At 49.5% G+C, this 20,410-nt stretch overlaps 1 protein-coding gene across 3 annotated transcripts in view; it reads left to right on the top strand.

The window, feature by feature from the left end:
- The window catches only part of Ciroz (ciliated left-right organizer protein containing ZP-N domains), a 29,001-nt gene that overhangs the window by 4,167 nt on the left and 4,424 nt on the right, over nt 1-20,410 (top strand). The window contains exons 2-11 of one of the 3 annotated variants that reach the window (XM_034503698.2): nt 2,520-2,620; nt 5,192-5,290; nt 8,321-8,445; nt 9,227-9,370; nt 13,596-13,634; nt 15,256-15,393; nt 15,882-15,966; nt 17,015-17,211; nt 17,434-17,557; nt 19,610-19,638. In XM_034503698.2, the coding sequence (XP_034359589.1) occupies nt 2,520-2,620; nt 5,192-5,290; nt 8,321-8,445; nt 9,227-9,370; nt 13,596-13,634; nt 15,256-15,393; nt 15,882-15,966; nt 17,015-17,211; nt 17,434-17,557; nt 19,610-19,638 (1,081 nt within the window). The other 2 variants (XM_076933741.1, XM_034503696.2) reach the window with 2 other exon arrangements.

The raw sequence follows: 20,410 nt of genomic DNA, 5'->3' as shown, positions 1-20,410 counted from the left end.
ACAGAGAGCTGCCTGCTTCTGCCTCCCAAGTGCTGGGAATATAGACCACCATGCCTCTGTGTGTGTGTGTGTGTGTGTGTGTGTGTGTGTGCATGTGGGTATGTATCCATGGAGGATTTCTGAGTTCGAGGCCAGCCTGGTCTACATGGTGAGTTCCAGGACAGTTGGGGCTACACAGAAAAACCCTGAAACAGGAGGGATCATTTGCCTTCCCCATGTAGGGTTCTCTAGAATTCCTGGCCTACTTTATGGCCAAACCCTGGCCCCTCTGGCTCTGGAGTGACCCTACCCAACCATCTGCCCACTGTTTGTCCCTTTGTCCCTCTGTCCATCTACACTGGCATTTTTGTTTAGCTCTTTAAATGCATCAAACTCGTTCCACTTGCCTGTAGTGCCCTCTGGCTGGGACACACCTCCCTGGATCAAAGCTCAGAATTCTTTGCTACCTTATCTCTGCTCAGACACCCCAGCTCAGCGATGTTCTGACAGGGGAACTTTGCAATAGGCAACAAGAGTTATTTATTTATTATAACATTTATTTATTTTGATGTACATGCTCACGTACCCACGTGCTATTTACTACACACATGTGGGTCAGAGGGCAATTTTGTGGGGTCGTTTCTCTCCTTCCACCATGTGGGTTCCAGGGATCCAACTCTGGTTACCAGGCTTGGTGGCTAGCACCCTTCCCCAGTGAGCCACCTTACAGTCCCTAAGATTTTGACACTGACTGGCTAAGTCCAACGGAAACAGCTTGCTTAGTACAGGCATTTTCTCCCTCTGACTCAACCTTCCTTACCTTAGTTTGTGATACTTATTATTTGTATTTACTATTTATTTGTTATACGTGCATATGCATGTTTGTGTGTATGCACCTTGTCAAGGGAGGCACACATGCAAGAATGTGTAGGGGGGGCATGCATGCTCTTGTGTGTGTGTACAGGCTGGAGGTAGACAAAAGTGTCATCCATCTCCACCTTATTATTTTTTTAGACTTTTACTTATTATGTGTATAGCATTCTGCCTGCACGTATGTCTGCCAGCCAGAAGAGGGCACCAGATCTCATTACAGATGGTTGTGAGCCACCATGTGGTTGCTGGGAATTGAACTCAGGACCTCTGGAAGAGCAGCCAGTGCTCTTAACCTCTGAGCCATCTCTCCAGGCCCTCTCTACCTTAGCTTTTATTACATTTTAAATCCATTTCCTCAATGCCTTCACATCATTATAATTATTGCTGCTAGCATTTTGAGACAGGGTCTCACTATGTAGCCCTGGCTGTCCTGGAACTCACTATGTAGACCAGACTGGTCTTGAACTCACAGATACCCACCTGCTTCTGACTCCCAGTTATGAGATTAAAGATGTGACCACCACACCACGTCAACTCCATCTTACTTCTTCTTCTTTTTTTTTTTTTTTTTTTTTTTTTTAAAAAAGACAGGATCTCTCACTGAACCTAGAGCTTACTAATCCAGACAGACTAGCTGGCCAGGGAGCTCCTAGGAACCATATGACTCTGCTCCCCCAGTGCTGGGATTACAGGTACATACCACCTAGGCTGGCTTGCTCACATATCAGGTTCTTAATGATGGAGCCGTCTGTATAGCACTGTGTGGCACTTTAAGCTGTGGAGAATCCTGGGATGTGGGAAGGATTCTTGTCAAAGGACTGGTGCGTGTGACAAGGGTGTTCGTTCAGAACTTCTGCCCCCCTCTGTGGACTAAGCTGTTTCCTAGTCTGTTGGTAAATTCATCCCAATATCCTGGAATCTAGAAAAAAAAATCATATTCCACTTCCTCTTTTTTTTTTTTTTTTTCTTTTTTCTCTCCCCTTTAAACTGGCTGTAAATGTGCAGGGCTTCTTCGTTAATAATGGCTTCATCCTTAAGGTAGATTCATTGTAAAGTCTGTATCACAATGTTGCCTTTTTGGAAACCATCTTTTTACATTGATGCTCTGGGAAGTACCCTCCCTCTGCATCACTAACTCGGTTCTCTGCGTCTCATCCCCATTGTTTGCTATGGGAGATCCCGCTATTGTTTCTTTCTTCGTCTTTGCTGCTTGGTCCCTGTCTTGGCTACTACCCATGGTAGGTATGCAAACAATATATCTCTGGGGCTAGGGTGTAATTCAGCCATAGAGTGCTTGCTTAGCATTTTGGTGCCCTGGATTTGACCCCGTAGCAGAGCAAGAATAAAAAAAATAATAAAATCCATATATACATAAATATAATTGACTGGATGAGCTGTAATTGAGATGTTGCACACCTGTAGTCTGGGCATTTGCTAGGCAAAGGCAGGAGGAAGTCCAAGTTAGAGGCTAGCCTGGGCTATGTAGTGAGGTTAAGATTAGCACATTGTCTTAAAACACGATACAACAAAACAATAATACAAGCAAAAAAAAATGAAAAGAAAAAAAAAACCCAAGAATGAGATACAACTGCCCGGCTGAATGAAGGCAGCCGAGGCAGCCCTGCTGGGCTGGGCATTGGCTCCACGCCCTTGTCTCTTCCTTGCAGGGCCATCTGTCTGGCTTGCATTCAGCCTGCTGTGTTCCCATGGATCCTCCCCTTCAGGTCGAACAAGGACAGGCCTCGCCCAGCTCTTGGAGCTCTGACAGGTAAATCAATCATGCTTTTCTGGTTCACAACAGGCTTTGGGCGGTCCCCCTCTACTCAGACTGATAACTACTTGCTGTGGTTACATAGAAGCCAGAAGGCGATCATAGCCAGCACACCAGCCTGGATGGCTGGTCCTTCTTTCAACGTTGGGGCCAAGTGCTGGGGTTCCCAGGGACAGCTGGTGCCAGAGGCAGGACCAGGCTTCTGCTCAAGGATGTCAGCACTTGTTTTGAAATATCTGGTGCATGTTCATGTACCAGGCCTGGCACAGAGTCTTGGTGGCTGCTCGTTTGACTTTTGTTTTTTCAAGACAAGGCTTCTCTGTAGCCCTGACTGTCCTAGAACTCACTCTGTAGACCAGGCTGGCCTCAGAGATCCACCTGCCTCTGCCTTCCAAGTACTAGGATTAAAGCTGTGTGCCACCATCTGGGTTGTTTTGATTTTTGGTACAGGGTCTCACTGTACAGCTTTGACTGGCCTGGAACTCATTATATAGACCAGGCTGGCTTTGAACTCGAAGAGATCTGCCTGTCTCTGTCTCCCAAGTGCTGGGATTACAGGTGTGCACCACATATCAGGATCACTAACTCATTTTTACATTAGAGTCCAGAGGAATGAGGGACTTCTCTTCAATCTTCTAGCAAAGACTAGCAGAGCCCAGACTTCATCGAGTCAGTTGAGTCCTGGGGTCTCCATTGTCAGTCACTCCCATGTAAAAGATACTACGAGAGTAACACATGTTTGCCGAGCATTTACTCTGGGCCAAGCCCTATGTTCTGATCCTCTACCCAATGCCCTGCCTTTTTTTTTTTTTTTTTTTTTTTTTTTTTAAAGATTATTTATTTATTTTAAGTATGTGAGTACACTGTAGCTGTCTTCAGACACACCAGAAGAGGGCACTGGATCTCATTACAGATGGTTGTGAGCTACCATGTGGTTGCTGGGAATTGAACTCAGGACCTCTGCAAGAGCAGCTGGTTTTCTTAACCACCGAGTCACCTCTCCAGCCACAGAGTGGTGTAGGGTTGTTGTTTGGCTTGTTTATTTGTTTGTTTTTGAGACAAGGTCTCGCTGGGCAGTGGTGGCACACGCCTTTAATCCCAGCACTTGGGAGGCAGAGGCAGGTGGATTTCTGAGTTCGAGGCCAGCCTGGTCTACAGTGTGAGTTCCAGGACAGCCAGGGCTACACAGAGAAACCCTGTCTCAAAAAAAAAAAAAAAAAGAATAAAAGAGACAGGGTCTCATTATGTAGTCCTGGCTGGCCTGGAACTCACAGAGACTCACCTGCCTCTGCCTCCTGAGTACTAGGATTAAAGGCACTATAACACCCGGCACTTTCTTGATTCATGATTGACGTAGGAGGGAAAGTCAACTGTGGGCAGTGTCATCCCTGGGCTGTGGTCCTGAGCTGTATGAGAAAGCAGACTGAGCAAGCCATGGGGAACAAGCCAGTAAGCAGCACCCTCCATGGCCCTGCATGCAGGCTCCTGCTCTGACTTCTCTTTACGATGGACTACAACTGTAGGCTGAAATAAACCCTTTCCTCCCCAAGCTTCTTTTGATCAGGCCATTTATCACAGCAATGGAAACCTAAGGCATATGGGTTCTCGGAATCTAACTTGGGTTGATAGCTGGCAAGGACCATTACTTGCTGAGCCATCTCACCGGCTCCCACTTTTTACAAATTAATTTATTGTGTGTGTGTATGTGTTTGATATATGCACCTGTCTGGGTATGGGTGTCCCTTCACACATGTAGGGGCCAGAGGAGGGTGAATCGACTGCTTCCTCACTCTCCACCCTATCGCTTGAGACAGGCTCCATCACTGAACCTGGAGCTATGCCAGGGGTGGGAGTGTATATATGGCTACTCGTGGTTCTTTCCATGGGTCCTGGGGACTTGAACTCAGATCCTTATGCTTGCTCAGCGGGAGTTCATCTCCACTGAGCCATATCCTCAGTCCCCAGGTTTTCCATTATTCGCTCATCTTTGAGAAAGGAGATGAAGGAGATGTGACTGGGGTATAAGGGCAGGGCTGGGACCTCAGGTTTACTTGTTCACTAGAGCAACTCTCAAGACCGCAGGAAGAGTGTTACTAACAGTTACAGTTCATCCTGGTACAAGGATGAAGACTAAGATCAGACACACCGGAAGAGAGTAGGGTCACCGTCAGTATCTGTAATCGCTACCATCACGCTCGTCTTCCATCATCATTATCCATATCCTCGTCTTCGTTGTCGTCGTCGTCGTCCTCATCGTCATCATCATCATCAAATCAATTCCTGGAAGAAACAGATTAAGCATTAGGCACACACACACACACACACACACACACACGCTGGGTGAATATTTAGATCCAGATGTTTTAATCCTGGTGCCTATACTTACATCATTCCCCGTCTTTCCAAAAAAAAAAAAAAAAAAAAAAAACACTTCTGCTTGGATGCAATGGTGACCCGTTTCTTAGTTGGTCCACTGTAGCAGGGTTGAAAGGTCGCCCACCCTTCCTCCTTCACTTCCCTTCTCTTGTGTCCCCTCTGCCTCCTCAGAAGTATCTTTTTGTCTCGCAGAGAAGGTCGAGTGCTTCTCAGACTACATGACCCTGCAGATCCCGAGGAGCCGCGTGCAGGGTTTGAGGCAGTGGCTGGCCGGAGTCCTGCGCCTGCCGGGTAAGCCATCTTCTCAGACCTGGGTTTTCCGATGCTCAGCCATTGGCTAGCTGGAGCCTTTGCCAAGGGAGATCCCCAATGCGTTCCTCACTCCAGGGCACAAGGGCGCCCTTCCCTGAAGGCTTCATGCTGGTTCCTTCCTAGGGTTGCCCTGACTTTCCCCAAGACAGTTGTGGTTGCGCTTTCGTCCCATTTCCTCTTCTGGTCCTTGCTTAAAATGGCCGACTACCCTTTTTTCACACGCTTGTCATCAGCGCCACCTGCAGGTAGTTGGGAGCAGGCACAGCCCATGGTCCACGCTGATAGTTGCTGTGTGTCTCCAGGACTGACGACTCTGTTTCATGTTTAGGAGACTCCTAATAGATATTTGCTCACCTGGACTGAAGTGCTTATCAGGTGCTAATATACCCCCAAACTTAAATCACACTACGAAGCTAATGGGATAATTGGAAAAATACATTCTTGAACATTTTTGTTTGTTTTTTAGGGGTGTGAGTGTGCGTGCGCGCATGCTCACTTAAACACACAGGGTTCCAAAACCATTCTGTAGTGTTCACGTGGAAGTTGGAGGATAACTTATAGGAGTCTTTCTTCCCTTCAACTAAGTAGATCTGAATTTGAACTCAGGTCATCAAGTTTGGCGGCAAACCCATCGAGCCGTTTTGCTGGTCCACAGTTACTTTCTTTTTTCCGGTTTAAACCTTTATTGCGTGTATATGGGTGTTTTGCCTGCATGTAAGTCTGTACACCATGTACATGCATTGCTAGTGGGGGCCAGAAGAGGGCGTCCATCCTCTGGAACTGCGATTACAGATGTTTGTGAGCCACCATGTGCGTGCTGGAAACCAAACCCAGGTCCTCTGGAAGAGCAGCAGCCAGTGCTCTTAACCACTAGCCAGCTCTCTAGTCCCTGGCCCACACGTCTTACCCACAGGAACCACCATCTCATGTTTGGTGGGAGAATCTCATGCCTAAAGCAGCCAAAAAAGAGGGAGCAGTTATCACCTTCAGAAAACATTGAACCAGGAGCTTACCCATTGCAAAGTGGGAAGCCCTTCGGAAACTTGTAGACAGAACCAGAACAGAGATAATGTGCCCATAGCTCATCTCCTGTGGTGGCTTTGATCACAGAGGCCGGCAAGTCAGACACCCACAATTTTCCTCTTTTGTACAAGAATGAAGAAATTGAGGGGTGGGGACTTCCCATCTCAGAGTGTGTTTTCCTTTCCCTTCCCTTATTTTTGAAGGCAGGGTCATATGCTGTGGCCCAGGCTACCCTAGAACTCTGTGCAGTCCAGGCTGACCCCAAACTCATGGCAGTCCTCCTGCCTCAGCCTCCCCAGTTCAGGAATTACAGGTGTGAGCCACCACGCCTGGCTTAGTCTGGAAATTCTTAAGTGCTGTCTGGGACTGGTGTGTCCTGAATCCTGAATTGGCCCTGGGATGGTCAGCCAGCCAGCGATGCCTCTCGGGAGCTGGAGCAGCATTTGTGTATTAAAAGGCCACTTTTCCAGGAGAAAAACGCAGAGGATACATTAAACTGTCGCCTGTTCTTTGGAAAGCCATTATTAATGGAAAACAATAGATTAATAGTTTTAAAACGCTTGTTCAATAAGTAATTTTTATGGCTCTGGATAGAGCCCATTAAACATTTCTGTGTGTTATTATAAAGAAGTTTTAAGTGTAAAATCATAAAGTCAATAATCAGGGAATTAGTCACAGCAGCCGGCCACAGGCCATTAGTTTTAGGCGCTGTCAGAGACACCTGTGGCTTTGGAAGGAAACTGTTTCTTTTACTCAGCAGCTCCAGGTGGGGATGCAGAAACGATGTTGCCTGCTGCCTTCCATAAAGTTGAAGGGACAGCAAGCAGGTGTGAGCAGCGGGATGCGGGCAAATATTTACAAAGTGCAGACGTGAATGGGAAACTAAAGCGATCCGGGTCAATTTGCACATCCAGGCTTAGACACTTTATTTCCCCAGTGATCTGCCTTTCAGAACCACAAGCTCGGCCTTGATCTCCTTCTAAAGATAGCAGTGAAGGCTGCATCCTCTTAAAAGGAAAGCATGTCACCAGAGAGAGTCCCCCACATCCAAGCTCTGAAAGCTGTCTCCTGCAAGGGTGTGATCATCTCTCATCGGCTGAGATTAAAAAAAAAAAAAAAAGATTACCTCAAAAGCAACACGAGATAATTATGGAAACAGACGAAATCTAAAGATGATAATGAAAGCTACCTGTAATCCCTCTGCTCGGTGATATTCCGCATCCAATGAATGTTTACTTGAGAGCCCTCTAGATGTGCTAGACGCAGCTTACTAGGGGCTAGGAAGACGGCGAAGAACAAAACAGATAAATACTCTTGGCGCCACGGGGCTGGCATTTGAGTGGAGGGCAACAAGACCATTGCTATAGTCATTGTCATATTTTTTTTCAGCAGGCAGTAATGTGTGATGCAGAAAGGCACCCTGGGAGTGGGGCGAGGTTAGGAGAGGGGTGTTGGGGGCTCTGCTGGCAGAGACCTCGTTGACAAGGAGGTTTTACTTAAAGACTTGAGAGTAGTGGACTGAGCCACTCAGGTATCTAGAAGAGAGTTCCAGACAAAAGACCCAGCCAGTGGAAAGGCCCTGAGTGCATCCAGGACGTTTTAGAAGAAGTAGCAGGAAGGCCAGCGTGGCTAAGGCAGAGGGAGGGCAGTTAGAGGCTTTGTGCATCTCACGTGGGTCTCTGCGTGGAGCGATCTGGCGCAGGCGCAAGTGGGACTCCGTGGGTTGCTGGGGTGGGGATGGGGAAGAAGAAGATGTGTCCAGAAGAATGTAGGAGAGAAACTAGGAGACACCTTCTGTGATCCAGGCTGGCCCAGAGCTGAGGGTGGTTGGCAGAACCAACAGGCGACTGTTGGTGTCTACCTTCTGTGATTCTATCTTTACGGTTCTCTGGCGCTCCAGGGCAGAGGTGCCTTGGGCTTAAGTCTGGGTTTATGTCTGACCTCGCCTCTGCTGTTTTCCCATGGTTCTGTTTGTTTCCGGCATAGGCACCAAGAGGGCCCCCAACGACCTGGATGCTCTTCTTACCAAATGTGGTTACCTCTTGCATCCTGCTCGTGAGGGAGGCTTCATCTTCAGAGCGCTGTACTCCGGTTGCTTTGTACAGAAAGAGGTGGGTTTGAGAAACGATTTATTTGCTGCGCTGGGGTCAGAGGTCAGGTCCTCATGTAAGCTAGGATGCCAGAGAAGTGCACATTCACAGAGTAACACAGTTAGCGTCTTTTGTTGTTGCTTTGACACAGAACTTCACTGTAAACCCATGGCTGGTCTGGGTTTGTTAGCTGGGTACCTGAGGCTGGCCTCAAATTCAGAGCTCTGCCTGCCTCTGCCTTCCAAGTGCTGGGACTAAAGGTGTACACCACTGTCTCTTGTTCTGCCCCACCCCCACCCAGGTTTTTCTGTGTAATAGAGACCTGGCCATCTTAAAACTCAATCTGCAGACCAGGCTGGCCTGACATGTTGAAACTCTATTGTAGAAAATAGCCATGGGCTGCTTGCTTAGTTGCTGAGCCTCAATTGCCTCAGCTGTAAAATGGGACCAAGGGATTTCTTACTGGAGTCAAAGCAAACAGGCCACAAACCAGTATGTTGTTAGGGATGGTGGGATACAAACTGCTGTACTGTCTCTTTAAGGGTGGTCTTCCTGAAAGGTATAGCAATCCCCAGCCCCAGGGGCTTCCCCTGTGGGGGGGCTGAACTGTCATAGGCCAGAATCTTCCAAGGTTCCCAGTCCCTGAGATCCTTCGGCTTGGTTCTTAGCTCTTCCACAAGACAGGCTTCCAAGAGGCCTGCGATAATCACGCCCACTGCGAATAAAGGCTGACCTATAATTGTGGCTTATTAACTGCATTTTCTTCTTTTATTTGCGCGTGTGAATTTTGCCTGGCTTCCAGAAAGCAAATTACAGGTTGGAAATCAGAATGTTTCAAAAAGGGGCAAAAAAGTCGGAGCAGAGCGATTGCTACATAATGAAGTGTCCCGTGATGGAGGCGAGGCTGGGTGAACAGAGCGTCCGCTGCCATCCCTCATTCATTCAGGTAACAGCCTGGGAAGGCCCACCCCCCACCCCACCCCCCAGGTGGTGGTGGGGCATCCTGGGCTGACTTTCCTTCAAAGGCCCTGGTAGATGGTTGTGGTTCCTGAGCCTTGGGACAGAGCCCAGCAAAGCAGACAACTAGAGACATGGGATAGGCCCATTCTCTGTGGGTCTTCATAGTGTTGGCTGGGAGGCACCTTTTGAGCGATGAGGCTTTTGTCAGGATAAGGGATGGGATGAGGAAGGCTGTGTTCTTCATGCTATCCAACCAACATCTGCGCTTTTCTCTTTGGATTAAAGAATGTTGCTGATGTTGCTGGCTTGGTCTTCTCTCCTCCTCCTTCTCCGTGTGTGTGTGTGTGTGTGTGTGTGTGTGTGTGTGTGTGTGCGCGCGCGCGCGTATGTGTGTTCATCTGTATGAGTTTCTCATGTGTGTCCCGAGGACAGTGGGAGTCAGAGGACAACCTCAGGTATCAATGTCATCTTTCACTTTATTGGAGACAGGGTCTCTCATTTGCAGTTCCATGTATCAGGCTGGCTGCCTTTAAACTTCTGGGAAATCTCTATTCTGCCTTCTATTTTGTGGAAGGAATGCTGAGATTACAGACCCCAGCTACTGCATCTGGCTTTATGTGGGTTCTGGCGATCCAAGTTCAGGTCCTTACTTTTTTTTTTTTGTTTGTTTTTTGTTTTGTTTTGTTTTGTTTTGTTTTTGAGACAGAGTTTCTCTGTGTAGTCCTGGCTGTCCTGGAACTCACTCTGTAGACCAGGCTGGCCTTGAACTCAGAAATCCGCCTGCCTCTGCCTCCCAAGTGCTGGGATTAAAGGCATGTGTCACCACTGCTTGGTTCCTTACATGTTTTTAAAAAAAAGATTTATTTATTGAGTTTATGCATATGAGTACACTGTCTTCATGCACACCAGAAGAGGGCATAGGATCCCATTACAGATGGTTATGAACAACCATGAGGTTGAAAAGCTGTCTGTGTGCTGGGAAAGTAGCTCAGTGGTGGAGTGCTTGCCTGGCATGTGTGAGGCCCTGGGCCCCTCAGCAAGGGAAGACTGTTCACTTTATTCATCGAACAGTGAGCAGTTGTTCACTTATTTTACTACAAGGGTCTCAGGTATCTCAGGCTGGCCTCAAACTCACTACGTAGCAGATGACCTTGAATTTCTGATTCTCTTGCCTGCATCCCCCTAGGATCACAGGTGTGACGCCATATCTGGTTTATGCGATAGGGGATTAACTTATGGCTGAATGCTAAGAGAACACTACCCACTGAACCACATCCAGCATCCAAAAGTTTTAACTTTCATTTTGTGCACGCCATGTGGCCAAACAGAATGGTGGGTTCAGATCAGGGTTTGATGGTGTACTTCTGGAGTCCCACACTCAGGAGGTTGGGGCAAGAAGATTGTAAGTGTGAACTCAGTCTGAGCTACAAGGCAGGGGCCTTCCAGAAAGTGGGGTGCTTGTCACCAAGCCTGAATTTGATTCTTGGAACCCACATAGTAGAAGGAGAGAAATGACTCTGGAGGGTTGTCCTCGGACCACCCACCACACACGAATCATGACGTACACATATACACCTGCGCACACAATAAATAAATAAATAAATAAATAAACAAATAACCCAAACATCCAAAAACCCCAGATGCCCGATTTTGCCTGATGCCGTGAGGAAGGAGAGGAGGAGGGGAGGTTGGAGGGAAAGACGTGCTAAGGACAACCACCTCCATTTAAGAAGCAACTGGATGCATGTGCATTCATACCAGGCTCTACGATAATTCCAAAGGATCCCATCTGAAAGCTTGTTAGCCTTGCCCAGGGAGGGACATACAGCTCCACTCACATCTGTTCTGGGCTTTGACGTGAGAGTGCCAAGACAGGAGGAGATGAGCAGAGGCTGGGACCCCAGCTCTTTCCCTGCTCCCTGCAACCTTGCCTCTGGACTTCTCTGCTGCTCAACTTTAAGGAGCGGGGCCTGAAGCAGAGCGATGTTTAGGTCTCGTTGTGGTCACGGTCACGTCAGGCAGGGCATCGCTGTTCCCATAGTCACAGGCCTCGTCTTAAAGATCCCTCAGCATGGTCATGGGGCATAAAGTTTGTCAGTTGGGGACTGGTCACTTCTTTTTACGCTGGCCTGTAATTCTAGGAGCAGCCACCAGGGGGCCAAGGTTGCTGGTGTCATATAACACTGGACAGAAACCGGAGGGAAGCAGAGCTAGTAGCCAGCCAAGCACCCACTTCGTCCCTTTCGACCTGCCCAGATCCTCAGCGTCCTTCCCCAGTGTAGATGTTGGAGCCTACAGGACCCTCTTGCCCCTGGGTAGAGTCGCAGAGAACCCGCTGCACGGGAGCAATGGGTCTCAGGTGCCCCAGGCTCCACCCACCCCTACCCCACCCCCACCCCGGGTCATAGAACCGCACCACCTCATCGAATTGACTGATTCATTCCTGGTGGCTTCTGCAGCCGCTTCCATGGCTGCACCTTGAACTTGCATTAAGTTTTAATTAAAGCCGTTACACCAGCCTTGCCCTTGGCTAAATGCAGCTGTGGGCACAGGGCACATAGATATTTAATACTCCGCTTCTCCCTGCTGATGGCACAGGGTGCCCAAGGGTGTACCCGAGCCATGCCCTGCACGCAGCGATCTGCGAGCTTGCTTAAGTGTGCCCACAAGCCCCGAGCGGGAGGCTGCGCAATAACTATTCATTGCCCTGGGTTAAGTGTGCCCAGGGGCACCTGTAAACTCAATGCAGTGATTAGCGATTGCTCCCAGGGAAGACTACCGGAGGTCCTGCTGAATGTCTGCCGGCCCTAAATATAGTCTGCTCGTGGCCACTTAAAGGACATGGTGGGTTTGGACTGTACGCTTGATCTCACTTCCTTTTGTTTCTTTACACAAAATTGCTCCCTCCGTGGAAAAGCCCAGCCCCCAGGGCTGCCCTGTTGCAGTAGCACCGGGGTGTAGAGACAGGAGGGAGGCTTTGGTGGCTGGCTTGGGAAATGTGGAATCCCTTTACCGGCTCACCAAAACCTCAGATGTCTTCCCCATCTCTTCCTCTCCGCTCCCAAAGTGAAGTCAGTACCCCCAAGGTGAGGAGATTATGGCCTCCTTGTGGGCTGTGCCGAGCCCGTGGGCAATGGTGGGGGCAGGCGCCGGGTGTCTCTGAGGCCAGGGGCAGCACAGCTAAGGCACTGACAAGGCTGAGAGGATAGGCGGAGGCATCCTTTACCCCGTCCACCTGTCTCTGGGCCTGAAAGAATGGATTCTGTACCTGCGGTGGAAAGAGATGCAGCCTTAGGCAGGAGAGACGTGGTGGCTCGTTAGTCTTTTTGGACTCAGTGTCCTTAAATTTTACAGCGGAGGGGAAAGGAGAGGAGGGAAGGGGAGGGGAGGGAGTCTTTCTCTGTTAGTCTTGGTTCTGTCCTGGAGTGGGGCAAGGCAGTAAGAGGGGAACAGGAGAGCTGTGAGATGTTCAGTGGCTAAAAGCACCCCAACCCAAGCCTGACAGCCTGAGGTCCGCGTCCAGGACCCACACGGTGGAAAGAAACAGCTGACTCCCCTAAGTGGTCCGTGGACCCCTACATGTACACTGTGGCAGATGCATGAGCCCCCGCCAATGCTGACATAATAAATACATAAATAATGTAGTAAAAGAAATGTAGATAGGACAGCTGGGCGCAGGCAGGTCCCTTGGCCACACCTCGAGGCTCAGGTGCAGGGAGAAACCAGCTGTTCAGAATTGCCTGAGACCATCTTTATTTTAGCATTGAAGGTTCTTCACTGGGGAAAATGGAGATGATTGGGCAACCGAAGCATGCTGCCAAGGGCGAGCACACTCTTGTATCCTTGTTTATTGGGGTCTGCAGGGAATGGGGAAGAAGTGGGGGCCTTGGGGTAAGATGAGGCAGGAGGACCTGGAAGAGCGGGGGGGGGGGGGGCATGCTGTGCACACACCCCACCCCCCTCCACCTTGACAGCTGTGCTCTGTACTCCAGCTGCCCTGATGGCCTGGCCCAGAGCAGCAGCTGAGGCAACATTTCCCTGGGTCTGTTGACACTTGAGTCCCAGAACATAAATGATTTTCTCATCTTAATGAGCAAACAATAGGGGCAGTCCTGCTCTCTCGCTGGACTCCTGCTGAGGCAATTGCCCAGGCAAAGGTTCACTCACCTTTGCCCACAGCGCACAGATGTTCCTTCCTTTCTGCTCTGCAGGTCTCAAGGCCCTGGCCTCCGAGGAGTGATGGTGGACAGGTAGGTACAGTAAGGGCATTGTTCTGGAGGGTACTACTAGGCTCTGAGGCGGGAGGTTGTCACTTCCATGGCCCTTTTGTGGAGAGTGTTTGTGGATAGTAGTGACCTTCATGGGTCTGGGTATTGGCAGAACTGGTACCTCCCCCCTACCCCTGCACCCCCACCATACCCTCCATGCAGAAGTCTAGAGCTGCCTGGAAAAAACCCTGGTGGGATCCCGCTGGGGTAGGAAGCCTCTGGGTCCTGCTGTGCTAAGATTCTCTTTGAAAGGTACCCAGTGGCAGGAGCTGGCTCCTTTGCAAGGCTACCCACTCCTGTGGTACACAGTCTCTATTTCTCCCTCTCTGACTCCCCTCCTCTCTCTTCCCCCTCTTTTGGTTTGAGACAGAATTTTCACTAGGTAAGCCCTGACTAGCCTGAAATTTTCTATGTAGACCAGGCTGGCCTTGATCTTACAGAGATCCACCTGCCTCTGCTTCCTGAATGCTGGCTTCAAAGGTGTGTGTTACAATGCTCAGACCTATCCCTCCCTCCGTCCCTCTGTCCCTCTGTCCCTCCCTCCCTCCCTCCCTCCCTCCTACCCTTCCTCTCCTCTTCCTCCTTCTCCTCCTCATCTTCCTTCTCCTTCTTTTCCGTCTCCTTCTCCTTCTTGATAGTCTCACATAGCCCAGGCTGGCCTTAAATTCACTAAGTAGCCAAGGATGACCTTGAACTTTTGGTCTTCTTGTCTCTATCCGCTGAGTGCCTAAGACGGAAGTGAGTTTCTCCTTCTGCATGTGCCTAGGTGGCTGAACCCAAGTCATTAGACTTGACAGCAAGTGTTTTTACCTGCTGAAGAGTCTTGCTGTCCCCTACCCACTGCATGGGTGTGTACGACCATGACTGGTTTTTTGTTTATTTTTTTTAACAGTTCAGGGGAATCAAACCCAGGGTGTGCTGGACAACCATTCTACCATCGGAGCTCTGCTCCCCCTCCCCCAGTTTTTGTGGTTTTGAGACAAGGTTTTAGTGTATAGCCCAAACTGTTACTTAACTCGTGGAAAGCCCCTCGACTCCCACTCCCAAACGTTAGGAATATGGGCATGGGTCACTGTGGCACCAGGCACAGGCTTTTCCTCCCAGCCTTAGGGATTCATTCCCACAGTCACCTAGGATGAACCAGCCCCCCCTTCCCCTCGAACCCCTTTGAGTCCCTGCATACCATTGGTTCTAAAGTCTTCCTGGACTGCCCTGGACTGCAGTGTGGCTCCTCCTGGCACCTCTTTCATTACCAGGTACCCATCTTTATTCAAAACACCAATTGCCAGCGTCCCACTATAGGGTGAGCCCAGGACAATAGGGTGCCCACCATGCTGGCCTGGGAAGTACATAGGCTGAGAGGCTGGCCCTGCTCTTTGGAGCATAGCATGTTTATTTGTGCTCTTAGCATCCCTATAGAGTCTGCTCCCCTGAAATAGAAGGGTATCGGAGTCTCTAAGTAGCTGCCATCATGCCCCTTGCTGACTGACCCTCTCCATGACCCCATTATCCTCTTAGTATCCCCCAAGTGCCCATGCTCCTTGGCCCTGAGTGACCATGTCTCCCTGGTCAGCTGGATTGTGACTTTGCCTTATCTCTTCAGACACCGTGGCTGCTGTCCCTTCGAGGGGAGCTGGTGGCTTCTCTGGAGGATGCCAGCTTGATGGGGTTAGAGGCAGATATTGGCACCACCACGGTCACCATCCAAAGCCCAAGACAAGAACTTCTTCAGAGGCAGGAGGTTGGTGGTGGACGGCAGGGAGGGCTCTGTAGCCTGGCACCCCAAGGAACACTTTGTCACCCTGAAGTGCCAATTCACGTGTCCACCTGTGAGGCTGGACAGATTTAGGCAGGCGGCTTTGAAAATTGGGCCCCATTAGCGTAAAGTGCACGGCTCGGCAGATGAGGGGCTCCGGCAATCATGTATTCAGCGAGTCCTGATCATGGTGGCAGGAGCGTAATTACCATCTCTTTAAATAGCCCAAAGTTGCCGTGTAAGAGAAGACGGCTCACATGACATTTGCTCCGAGCTTGCTTCCTGCTAAAAATATCCTGGCTAAATAATATTTCCTGGTTGCACTGGAGCAACAGGCCCTGGCCTGGAGTCTGACTCTTGGGGGCTTTGTTCAGGGATGAGGTGGAAGTTGGGGTGGGTAGGAGGGGCACTGATGGAGAGAATGTGCCTCTGGAAGGAACAGTGGCCACAGAGGGACCTTCCTCCTTCCCCAGGTGTGGAACACCTCCCTGGAGCTCCTGCCACTCTGGCTGGTGAGCGGTTCCTACGCCTACTCCTTCGAGGCTGCGTGCCCGCTGGGTAAGACCCAGGGGTGCCCCTAATGCCCACCTCTCTGACTTAACCACTGCCTGTCACTTCTGTTTTCTCCCCTCTGCTAAACACCTTGTTCCCCCGCCCCAATCTGCCTCCCCTTTTCTTATCCCCAACCTCAGTGCTGAGAGGAGTTTGAAGGGATGTTGGAACAAGCTGAGTTGGTGTGTGGAATGTGACTGTGAACCAGTCTATGTACCGAGGGCTGCCGACCTGGGATCCGGGAACATCTTAGGGCTCCAGGCAGACTCTAGGGATGCTGAGGACAAAGATGAGAAAGGATCTGTGGTCTTATTCTACAAGGCATAGTTAGAGGTGATACCCTCCCTTCCTGTGCATTGTGATGGCCCCTCCCTTCTGCATTGCCAAGAGGCCAGGACTCTGGAAGAACTCTGCTGGCCTGCAGGGTATTTAAATTCTAAAGATCTCACTATGCAAAGTTAGATGGACCAAAGGCTTTGTCCTGCGTGGATAGATGAGAGATGAGGAACCCTGCAGGTTTGATTAGAGTTTTATCATGAAATAAGTTTCAGAATGAGAACTCTAGGGAGTTTGGGAGCCTTGGGAGAATGTCCTTGCCAAGTCCCTATACATCTCCTGCCCTGTTGGTATTATTTGAAATATCTTCATTTGGAGACGAATGCTTTCATTTAGCAACTGCAGGGCTGGCGCAGAATGTCCCCGGTGAGAGGGCTGACACAACAAAACTCTCCCTAAAGTGTAAACAACTGATGAGCTGTTTCCTAACAGCGGCTTGTAATGGAAGAAGCACCAGGCAGGCTCATGGAAAACAGTCTTAGAGAGATGGGCCATCCTGCTCCGGGCACCTGCTCTTCTACTGACCTTCCCAGATGACAGCATCCTCTGGGAGCTAGGCAGGGTGACCTTTCTGTCCCTTCTCTGTTTTGTCCATGCAGGCATGATCTTGGGACCAAGTCCCAGTGTCAGCATCAATTGAGTAACGTGTGGGTCTGGTCACAGCCGCCCTAAGGCCCCGTGTGTCTGTAACTATTTACTGGATCATGGGTCTTTTCAGTGTCTTCCCAGCCAGGGTCAGAGATCACAGTTCACATCCCCAAGCAGAGACTGGGTCTGGTCAAAAGAGGATCCCTCGTGGAAGAGTCTCTGAGTCCCAGGTTCCTTCAGGTACAGCAGTCTGACACCTTCACAGTGGCTGAGGACAGGGACTTTGTGGTTGTCAGCATACCAGCAAAGCCGCTGCTTCAGGACCAGGTCAGTGTCCTGAGGGCACAGCTATGCTATTCCCTCTGAGGCCTCCTGCATGAGAGCCAGAAGAGAGAAATGCAGAGAGCAGGTCTTTGGGAGCTGGCTGCGGGAGGGCCTCTCCATTCAGACCCTGGAGGTTCAGCTTGGTTTCGGAGGTGGCCCCAGTGGGGACAGCCATAGGGCATGGGTACATCTTGTCACATGTATCAATGCCTTGCTGCCCTACAGCCATGCCAAGCGGCCAGAGAATCCCCAGGGACACAAGCATTCTACAGGGTGGACCTGAGCCTGGACTTTGCAGAGATGGACTCCCCAGTGCACTGGACAGTGGAGAACTTTTTCCAGTGTGTGGGTGAGTAGGAAAGCCTGAAAGCGTGCCTGCTGGTGACAGGCTCGTGCCACACAAGGTCGCGTTTCTTGCCCTGGGTTCATTCTCCTATGACAGATTTTCATTCTCTGGATGGGAGAGCTGCCACATCCAGGTAGCTTAGTGATTCTGTCAGGCATGCTGCTGGAGCTGGCTGAGGTAAAGAGAGGCCTGGGTACTGAATGGGGAAAAGGTACCTGGCTGTGGACGGAAGACAGAGGTGGGAGCTTAGCCACTGACTAGCTCAGCCTCAGGTTAGCGTTTGCCGGTGCGCATGCGTGTGTGCACAGCTATGGAGGCCAAAGGTTAATGTCTAATATCTACCTTGCTCGCTCGACTTGTTTTTTTTTTTGAGACATAGTCTCGCACTGAACCTGGGGTTTACCGATTCAGTTTGATCAGTTAGCAAAGTTTAAGGATCTTCCTGCGTCTGCCTCCCAAGTGCTGGGATTACGGGGACATGCTGCAGCATGGGACTTTTAAAGACATTTGTGTGGGATTTTGTTTGTTTGTTTTGTTTTGTTTTTGAGACAGGATTTTCTCGGTGTAGCCCCGGCCATCCTGGAACTCATTCTGTAGACCAGGCTGGCCAGGAACTCAGAGATCCACCTGCCTCTGCCTCCAGAGTGCTGGGATAAAAGGTGTGTGCCATCACCACCCGGTTTTTTTTTTTTTTTTTAAATTTATCTATACAGGTGTTTTGCATGCACATATGTCTGTGCACCATATATGTACCTGGTGCACATGAAAACCAGAAGAAGATTTCTGATGCCCTGGAACTGGAGTTACAGACAGTTGTGAGCTACCATGTAGGTGCTAGAATCATCTCTTCACTCCACAGTGTTTTCTTTCCAATAAGGGATCTGGAGATCTGAACCCAGGTCCTTGTGAATACAAGTGTGGCAACCACTTTACTGACTGGCCTATCTTCTAGTCACTTAATTTTACTCTGAGATGGGGTCTTAGTGTGTAGCTTTGGTTGGTCTTAAACATCCTCTGCCACTCTGGTACTGGGTTGGCAGGCATGTGCTTGGCACTTCTCTGAATGGTACCAGAGGTTTTGATTTTGTTTGTTTTTGTTTTGTGAGATAGTGAGAGACTCACTTGGTCCAGGCTGTGACCTTATCACATAGTCAAAGGTCACATGGAATTTCTGGTCCTTCTGCCTTTAGCCCACAAGTGCTGGGATTATGGGCAAATCCACACCCAGTTTATAAAGTACTGGGGATCCCACCAGGGGCTTCATGTGTGTTAGGCACCCACTCTCTCCACTGAACTACATCCCTACCTAGTCCCCATCTCAGCCTCCCCCCAAATCTGGAACATAAGGGTCCCAGAGTCTGTCACCAACACTGCACTAGAAAGTGGGTAGCTCAGGCCTGGGACAGGATGTTCCATTTCCACTTTGGTGTGTCCTGCTGTCTGCTGTCTCTGTGTGGGCCCCAGGTCAGTCAGCGCCGCAGACTCCTTAGCAGAGAGCCCAAGACTTTGCAGTGCAGCCTGCATCCATAGGCATGCCAGGTAAACACTGTGTGTGTGTGAACTCTGCACGGGATGCTGTGGCCCGCGTCTTGGGGTGGGGGTTTGGTGAAAGCCGGGCTACCAGAAAACCTGGTATTCACACGTGCAAAACCACCAGGAGCAAAACCCATTCGAATCCAGCACGAGGAAATACACATAATTCACAAATGATGTCAATCACTTTCATCTCAGACTTCCTAACTGTCCTCAATAGAAGACAGACGGAAAGGAGATTGAACTCAGATGTTAATAGTGCAAGAATGCCCTGTTACCAGGATATGATGTCTCGGTACTGCATAAAAATGTAATTATATTCAGAACTATATTGAAAGATTAAAAGGGGGACTGCCTACCACATCTAGCCCCAGACTCGGAATTAGAAACAAAGACAAAGCCAGGATGGGTTTGGGGAGGGGAGAGAGGGGCGTTAGGAAGGGTCTCGCTCTAACCCGTCTGCTAAAAATGAAAATATTTCTCAAAAGTTTTTACATGTTTCGGCTGCTTTTGTTTTAACAGATTCCTGTGGCACTGATACTGATTTTTGAAAGGGAGGGTTGGAACTCTACCCGGCCAGGATGCAGTAAGCATTCAGAGGCCACCAGATGGGGGTCTCTCCAGCAGCCTGTGAGGGGAGATAAGAGACTTCTAGGGAATCTCTGGGAGGGCAGGTGGACTCAGTGGGAGGTGCTGAGCGAGAGATGGACTTTGTCCTGGCCTCTGAAGGATAGGTAGGTTCTTCACAGGGAGATAATGAATAAAATACCAAAATAGCAACAGCAATAAAAACATTTTAGGAAGATTTTTTTCCCTCCCTGGGAAGATTTACACGGGGAAAGAATGTTCCCTTTCTGGTTTTATTAATTTCATATCAGCAGCCGGAATGAATCTCTCTCCTCCCTGGTCCCCAGCGCACCTCCTCTGTACCTCCCCTGCAGTTTCTAGAGCTTTCTGTTCTTTTTATAGTCTGCGCAAAGACTTCCTGACTTTCCCTGCAGTCTGGAAGCCTGGAGATCAGGAGCTGTTTCTCTCCTGTAGTTTTTCTTCCCCAGCTTTCTCCATCTTGGCTTTAGTGACCACTTAGTGAGTGTTTGTTAGACCCAGTTTTCACCAGGAATTCTCACAGAATGCTTTTCTTTTGTCAATCTGTGATTGTGAGTTAGAATGTGAATGGATTGTCTAAGTGCCTGTGGTTCTGGAGCTTTCCTTTTAGATTTCTTCTTTCTTTCTTTCTCTTCTTCTTCTTCTTCTTCTTCTTCTTCTTCTTCTTCTTCTTCTTCTTCTTCTTCTTCTTCTTCTTCTTCTTCTTCTTCTTCTTCC

Source organism: Arvicanthis niloticus, chromosome 5, assembly GCF_011762505.2.
Source record: "Arvicanthis niloticus isolate mArvNil1 chromosome 5, mArvNil1.pat.X, whole genome shotgun sequence".
Lineage (NCBI taxonomy): Eukaryota > Metazoa > Chordata > Mammalia > Rodentia > Muridae > Arvicanthis > Arvicanthis niloticus.
Note: the sequence above shows the minus strand (reverse complement) of the source record. Positions and strands in the feature narration are given on the sequence as shown.